At 38.9% G+C, this 8,494-nt stretch overlaps 1 protein-coding gene across 1 annotated transcript; it reads right to left on the bottom strand.

The window, feature by feature from the left end:
• Positions 1-746: 746 nt before the first annotated feature.
• On the bottom strand, positions 747-7,943 carry copz1 (COPI coat complex subunit zeta 1). Its single transcript, XM_034695775.1, has 9 exons — positions 7,815-7,943; positions 7,320-7,388; positions 5,576-5,657; positions 5,395-5,486; positions 3,304-3,359; positions 3,123-3,200; positions 2,143-2,194; positions 2,015-2,053; positions 747-1,370 (listed from the first exon to the last, which is right to left on the bottom strand). The coding sequence occupies exons 1-9, from the start codon at positions 7,830-7,832 to the stop codon at positions 1,323-1,325; spliced, it is 534 nt and encodes a 177-aa protein (XP_034551666.1). The 5' UTR covers positions 7,833-7,943; the 3' UTR covers positions 747-1,322.
• Between the last annotated feature and the right edge of the window lie 551 nt (positions 7,944-8,494).

Here is an 8,494-nt window from a genome sequence, read left to right as displayed (position 1 = left end):
AACATCTGAGACCTGCTGCTTAATGTGGTTCAAATTAGGCATGGTTGGATCTGTTTGTGGGATAACCAACACAAATCTCTTCCAGGATAAAAATACCCTCAGATGATCAGCATGAGAGCATGTGGGGATATCCAAGAAGAGTAAAATAGATCATTTCTTCTCCTGTAATATACACCAGGTACCAAAATGATCTAGTGCCTATTTTAACACCCATTTCTCTCTGGAGTGTACCCTTCATTTGCACTAAAACGAGCGCATGAGGTTAGAGTATTACGGTGGGGGTGCACACAATTTATGTGTCACACTGTGGCTCTCCACCGAGCAGGAATGAATCAAGTATGACTCCATAAAACTTATCTGCATGTCACAGAAACACAGAGCAATGTAAGCTACTGATCATGGCCGCATGAATGAGTCTCCTCCCCACTCTACCCTCTTGTCTCGAGTTCTTTACCTGCCCCTCAACCTTGCACTGTGCTGCACACACCAGGAGATGGAGCCCTTGCTCTAGTGTTCTTTGGCTTTTCCTGTGGTCTTGAGGAACAAAGAGCTCACAGGATTGCACTCTGAAATAAGAAAACACAAGGTCTTAATGGGGCACTTCAAATTGCAGATATAAAATGTGTAAAGAAGATTTTTTACACAATGTAAAGTTCAGGTCACAGAGCTTTGAGTGCCTTAAAAAATGTAGAAGAGGACACATTTTGACACACAGACAAGTTGAGTTTATAAAGATGTATCACCACTTTTCACATGCCAGTGTCAACAAACATTTATTAAAGTATCAGCTGATAGAACATCCCACGACACACTATACCTCTGTCGTCAGGGACATGAGTTCAGTACTAGTTGCACACTTTTTGATCATAATATCCATGTTAATTGATTGATTGATAGAAACAGTGGCTCAATACTTTGTACAGTAATCTGAAGGAAATGACAGGGTGTGGATCAAATTCTTGTTTAAGGAGACACATGGAATGTTCCCGCAGGCTATAATGAGGATTATCTTTATTTTATGGACAGACACGCTGGTTTTACTAGCACCCAGGTTCTGTAACAAAGCAGGCCAGACCAGCCCTGGTATTGGAATGTACAACAAATCTTATCCTCATGTTGGTTAAGTCACATAATGCAAGCCTGTGCAAAAAGAATGAGGAGAAAATATGAAAATCAAACAAGGTCAAGTATTAGCAGTCCTGGGAGTGTGACTGGATCACCCAGTGGAACTCCTCACAGCTCTGATTTAGGGAGTAGAAATGAGAGGAAAAGGAGTATGTGGATCAGTGCCATGATCCACTGGTAGTCTGATGCAGAGGTGACTATCGTAGAAGTGACCACTTGATCTGTTCTTTGGCCGACTGAAGAACCTGAAAAGAAAAGCAGGTTTGACCAAGCAGATCACTCAAAAAAACCAAACATGAACTGTACTGGCCATTAAAATAACGGATGCAGTGCTGGATAACCCCAAAGGACAGAGGCATCAAATCAAAAATATAGAAAGTAAATGGTATCTTAGAGGGTAAAAATGTGGAAAAGTTGCACATAATGTTAAAAATATGACAAAGATGGATGAATAGGCAATGTAAATGAAGAGAAATATGCAAGCTCCAATTAATCATCTTAATTCATTGAATGAAAGCCGAATCATAACCATAAAGTATGGGGATTGGGGACAGCCATTAATCTCAGCCTGAAGAGGGATGGCGTTAGCAAGTCTCAGGCCTCTTAAATGACAACATTAATCAAGAGTATCTCACACACAGGCAGACTCAAGTAAGAGCCAAAAGACAGGAACTACTGTTGGCTACCTACCACAGCAGCACTGAATAATTAGTAATCATGTACACTGTCATGAAGAAGACGATGTAGCATGACTAAGCGAGGGTAGATGGAACAGATGCTTAAAACTTCCCTTGTATAAACAAGTTCTGGAGTAATGAGTTTTACAGTTAAACAAACGAAGCCTCTTAAACTTTGTAGCAGAGGAAACAGCAAGAAAGGCTTTACTCACCTGTGTGACTGTCTGCTCCGTCAAAGGCACGTCATCCCCCTGCAGAGACAGTTATGTTGTGTTTACATCTGACACAACAAACAACAGAATACGAGGAATATTTCTGACAGAACAAGAAAGGAGCTTACTCTAAGAGCAACACGGTGCACTACTTGTTGTGGGTCACTCTCCAGGATCACCCTGCAGGAGGAAGCAGAGAGTCAAGGTTTAGTAGAGAGTAGGGAGTAGGGATGTAAACAATTCATTGATTATCCATTAATTGATTGTTAAGAAATTTACTCTACACAAGCATTTTTGTTTTCAATTTTCCCTCACGTGGAACAAACATCATGTGGTCTCATATTACATTCAGCTATCAGGGAGGTGTTTTAATTTAAAGCATGTTTTGATGTGATTCAGCTGTTAAAGGTGTTGCGCACAGTGGAGACGCTCGGCTGGCGGCTGCGGCTGTGCACAAGGTCTCCTTTTTTAAGAGGATCAATACACAACTACTGCCTACAACGACATGGACACAAAGGTTGACAACTTAAAACAGGACATTTCCCTACCTTTGGATACAAAGCCAATAGACTGGTTGGAATTACTAGTATGCTATGTTTGCAAGCAGCAACATCAGAGCCGCCTGCGCTTTTCTGCTGCTGGACTGATTATGACCCAGTTGCACTCCCAGCTGACACCCGAATACACGTTCATTTTTCTCAATAAGAACAAGTAGACAGAAAACTGGACACTGTGAGTCTGAAGTACTTTTCTGTTAGTATTATGAGCCTTCACTTTATAAGACTATGTACGCGGAGAGTATTTTTATGAGCCTGATCGTTGATAATCAGTGTTAAACATGTACCCATATTCAATACTGTCAGTTGTATGTATTTTGTTGCTGTGGAAAATATAATTTAGGGGGAAAAGAACATTTTTGGCCTTGTTTTTGACATAAGAATAATAATGTTTTTTCTTATTGATTGATCGATAATTGATTGTTAACATTTCTAAAAATCGATCAAGGGAAATACTTAAAATTTACATCCCTAGTAGAGAGGGAACATGCTGTATCACCTCTGAGTTATTTTAGGACGAGGTGCATCAAAAGCTTTAGTGCGCTACTTACCCTCCATCTACAATCTCATCCACGGCCAGGAAAAGCCCCTCCATGTTCTCCAGCAGAGCCCTCCTTTCAACATTTTTCCTACAGTGTAACAACGAAAACATGTCAAGCTGAACTTTTCTGACATCAGAATCAAAAGTTTTATTGAAGTTTTGTGGAAAGAATAACAGATGCAATAACGTACCTCAACATCTGACTGAGTGAATCAAAGAGGCAATTAAGAACAGCCATGAGCATAAGCTGTTGAAAATGACAGAATGTATCAGAATCTGTTCATGTTTAATGAGCCCACATTGTTTATTATCATCTGGGAAAAATGACAATCAAGAGATAACATGTGTGTTATCGCTTGTATGGTGTTCACAAAATGTTTTTGAACATTACGGCACAAAATTTGTCTAAATTCTACCTTTGCCAAACCGTACACAAAAGCACTTCATCTTGTAATAGATGAAGTTACTTTTATTGCAAAATGAGAATTCAATTTATGTAGAAATATAAAACATGGATAAAGACAGATGGTTAAAATTGACAGGAAGAATATTTTTGTTTTCATGGCAACATACACGGCATGTTACATTACTGATACACCAAATGATCCCTAAAAAAGCCAGACTTTAACACAACTCTATAGAATATCAATTGTTTCAAAACCACAACATTTAGGAGTTGAGACATTTCTGTGAAAATTACAATCTGTTTGATTAGTCCTTTATTTATTTTTCATATTTATATACTATATCTATATTCTGCACTAATGTCGATCAAAAAGCAACACAACCACTAATAACACAATGTAACACCATTTAAAGGCGTTCAAGCTCTATGTAGTAGGGCTGTGCTATATCATAAAGTCTACAGCAATACCGGTATACATTTTTATGTGATGTATATCTAGATGATGTATGAAGCTCCAGAGCAGAGCCAGGCGGACCTACTCGCTCACTGGCCAAAGAGCTCCACCTCCTCCTCGTCTCTAAGCTGATGTTAATGTTAACAGTGAAAGTGCAAAGTGGCTCGGACATTGGGTAAACTTGCCTTCTCCTCCCAAAGTTTGAGGTCAGCTGTTAACAGCAGCATTAAGTTGGTGTGCTTGCTTGCACTGACTCCCTATGTCTGTCTGGGGCTTTAACATTGCCTATGTGCTAGAAAGGAGTAGGCTGTGGCTGCGACTCATAGTTGAAGGATCTACCGTTAATTCTTTCCGGAGTTATCAAAATCTGCTGAATGTAGCTTGGGGATGATGAACACACGATTTCTGACAATTCTTCACAATAAAAATCCTCTTTTTTTAATTTTTGGAGTGCCTTTATAGTGAAACAGACACACCACGAAATTGAATGTTTTCAGCAGCAGGAAAATAACATGACTCCTTAGACTGTCAAAATAGAGGAAATCTACACGCTGCATAAACATGATCATACAGTGATAAGGGTTTCCAGCTGCAGCCTGTGTGCCTCTCCTCGTACAGGCCGACATCATAATAAATGTATCTTCTGGCCTCTCAGTTAAGGGTTAGTTTCAGCTAAATCTGCCTTAAAGAACATGGCTGCAATCAAGGCAATAGCCAGCCACAAACTAATAAACCAAAATAAATGAAATAAAGGTGTTTTTTGTGTTTCTGAGCGAAGCACAGAGCAGGTCAGAATATTTAAAGCTTGAAATATTTATCTTCATAATTCAACATAACACTTAAATATCATAAGCCTTGTTTATAAGATTACACACCATTACACAACATTATTGGTTAAACATTTTGACCGGTAAAAATAATGAGTAGGTGTTAGGTTTAGGAAGCAGCCACAAGCCACATGGCAGGTGGATAAAAAAGTTAATGCTGTGATGGAAAATATTGTCATATATTTTGTTATCACAAAGTTTCTTGAAATATTGTGATATAATATTGAGGCTATATAGCCCACCCCTACTATGTGGGGTTAAAATGCTAATAAATACATCTAATAACCAAATATTATATTTATTTTTTTTAACTACTTTTGGTGTTTTTTTAAAGTTAGGAAACTTAGGTAAGTTAAAAACTGCAATTGTGAAATAAGACATATGTAAGATGTTTCTCTGGAGCTTTTGGAATTGTAAATATCAAATTAGACTGGGAAACCCATCAGTTATCAAAAGTTGCGTTTTGTGAGTCAGTCACTGCAAATGAAAGAAAGAGTAGCAGATGAGACCCCTTTTTTAAGATTTATCTCTGTATGACTTGTGTGACACTGATTGACCCACAGATGGATTGTTCATAAGAAAATCCTTAACTTACCTCATTTTCATGGGAACTTCCAATCACATAAAAGAAGAGGTCTATGTTGCTTTTGTACACAACAGTGAGGCCCTCCAGTAATGCTATCTCACCTAAGAGCACACAGAAAGCAACCATGTAAATTATAAGACATGAACCTAAAGGGGGAAAATGGCTGTGAATAAAATGGAAAACATCTTACTGTCTGTCCTGTGTGTTTTGTTGAATATGTTCTTCTCAAACGCCTTCTGCTCCTTTACTGTTGGGTATGTGTCATCATAATACTGTGGATGAATTCAAAGTAAACACATTAGCATAAGTCAGCTTCTAAAAAGCTCACATACATTTGGTGGAAATTTGACTGAGGGATGACATATTCAATACCATCTACATTTTGAATAAATCCAACAAAGACAAAATGACTTGAGTCAGTCCTGCACTACAGCCAATCTTTGACACTGAATACACCTATGGCCCTTTTCCACTATACAGTTCCAGCCCTACTTGACTCGACTCGGCTCTATTCGACTCTACTCTACTCGGTTTGTGTACCTTCTCCACCAGCCCGAGTACCGTCTCACGGTGGGCGGGGTCTTCATAACACAGCTGCTCGAAACTGCATTCACGTCATTTTGAACGCTAGACAAACACAACAATCACAAACAATGGAGGACATGGAGGCAATGGTGTACTTGCTGCTCAATCTGTGGCCTTTTTGTCGCAGGCCTAGCGAGAGAGCAAAAAGCAAAAGAACAGCAAAGAGTACTGATGCTGTTTTTTAAAAATGGCAGGTCTGATTCCTGTGTTGGGTGCGATTGGGTGTCGCACTCATGACTCTTCGGTGACGACATTCTCTGACCAATCAGTGGCCGGCAGTCCGTCGACGTCACCTTTTAGTATCGGCTCAGCTCGCATGGAACCAGAGCAGAGCAGGTACGGAAAACTAGTATCTGACACGAGGTACCGCGCCCGTGGAAACGCAACACAAACCGAGTAGAGTCGAGTCAAGTCGAGTAGAGTAGGGCTAAGACGAGCCGGTGGAAAAGGGCCACTAGTAATGACTAATTGACTAGTCGATTTTATTGAACAAGTACAAGTGGAAACAGCCCACATATAGTATGTATGGTAGCCCCGAAGGCCAATAATAATACATATTTCAAAACCGCAAAATATATTTCACCAAACACAAATACATTTCACAGAATACAAATACATTTCAAGAAACCAGAAAGGGTAGGACCATGGTACAGTCATTATCATTTCCTGTTTACACTGGATACCACAAAATCAGGGTGTTTACCAGGATGGAAGAGGAGCTTGAGTTGACAAGTACCATGGTCTTACCTTTTCCGGTTTCGTGAAATGTATTTTGTGATCTGGGAAATGTTTTTGTGTTTTTTTTAAATGTATTTTTTTTTTCTGTGAAATGAATTTTTGTTCTTTGAAATGTATTTTTGTTCTGTAAAACGTATTTTTGTTCTGTGAAATGTATTTTTGTTCTGTGAAATGTATTTCTGTTTTGTGAAATTTATTTTTGTTTTCTGAAATTATTGTTTGTTCTGTGAAATTCATTTTTTTCCTGTGAAATGTAATTGTTATTTGTGAAAAGTGTTTTTGTTTTGTGAAATATATTTGTGTTCTGTGAAATGTGTGTTTTTTTGTGAAATATATTTGTGTTTTTTAGATATTCATTACATTGGCCTTTAGGGCCACCGTAAGTATGTTTATGTGAAATCTCTGTCATTACCCATGCTCATAGTATTTTTATATAAAGTATGTGGGACATGTGTGTGGGTTTAACAGATTGTTAAGTAGTTTTCTACACAACAAACAAACATTAGATGTTTACTGCAGAGATTACACCTGATAATGTGGTATATTCATCAATGAGAGAAACTCTGCACAACTAACAAAACTAAAAGTCTGTACAACTAACTTGACCATACCTTGGCGTAGAGTCTGTCCCCATCATTGTCCAGAATCAGTACTGCTTTGACAGTGTACAGGGATGGTTCCTGTTAAAGTAGAGGAAACAGTGAATTAATACATGCATTAAAAGTAACATGTATGTCCATATGTTAAAGTGGTATCCTCAATCACAGAGTCTGAATAAACGGAGGTCGGGACGTGAATGAAACCAAAGTATTCCCGCCACAATCCTCAATGTGATAGTTTTAGAATGATTGTTTCATTGCGAAGTCAGCAGGAAGACATGACACTTCCACATCATCAACAAACACATATACACACAAACTACATAAGAGCTAGCTGGTTAGCTACTTCAGCTAACTCGGCAACGTTAGCTAGGGCCATTTCAACTCGATAGTTTGAATACCTTACTTCACAACACTTTGAGAAACCAGTCCCACTGTGGAGTCATGATACGTTCATTCTAAAATGACACGCACATTATATTCAATAAATAAATGCTCTAACATTACCAGTATGGGAGAATCCATCTTCTTTCTTGTTAGCAAACCAGCTAGTGGGCTATCAGTAGGCTACGTCATACGCAGAGCAAATGAGGCTCTTCACCATTGGCTGAAGCATTGCCTACGTCATACGCAGAGTAAATGAGTGTCTTAACCATTGGCTGAAGTAGTGCCTACGTTGTACGTACGGGGCAAAAGGCAGTTCACTGTAGGGCATGGAGCCAGGAAGAAATTGAAAGATGTTCACCTGTAAAACATATGATTGAGTGACACGGTTAATCATAACATGCATGCAGACTCCATTATATTAACCCTCCTGTCATGTTTGATTCTCAGGAACAGCAATAATGTTGCTGGGTCAACTTGACCCGGGGCATATTTAATTATCCAAAAGTGTCAGAACCCAAAAAAATCCCTATACATTTTTTTTTAAATCTCATAAACTCCATTACTAACTATTTAAATCTATACTTAGTGCAGTAGTGTTCCTTATTCTCACAGATCATGGTTCAATGAGGATAACTCACTCGTTTTTCATGTGTGTTCATGATTGGGGGGAAATATGTCACACAGTTGCAAAGAAACAATTAGTATTTGACACTTCTGACCCCTTTCAGCCCCCACTTTGACTGCTGGGTCAAGTTGACCCACGAACAGTATCTGTGTAATGTAAACATGCAGGGGGGGTG

The sequence above is a fragment of the Notolabrus celidotus genome, chromosome 11, assembly GCF_009762535.1.
Source record: "Notolabrus celidotus isolate fNotCel1 chromosome 11, fNotCel1.pri, whole genome shotgun sequence".
Classification (NCBI taxonomy): domain Eukaryota; kingdom Metazoa; phylum Chordata; class Actinopteri; order Labriformes; family Labridae; genus Notolabrus; species Notolabrus celidotus.
The sequence above is the reverse complement of the archived record's forward strand: the minus strand, read 5'-3'. Positions and strand labels throughout refer to the sequence as shown.

Excerpts from the sequence above, each read along its gene's own strand:
- copz1 (XM_034695775.1), bottom strand. Across the intron at positions 2,195-3,122 it reads GATGAGATTGTAGATGGAGG|GGTGATCCTGGAGAGTGACC; the intron begins GTAAGTAGCGCA and ends TTCCTCCTGCAG. Across the intron at positions 1,371-2,014 it reads CGGAGCAGACAGTCACACAG|GTTCTTCAGTCGGCCAAAGA; the intron begins GTGAGTAAAGCC and ends TTTTCTTTTCAG.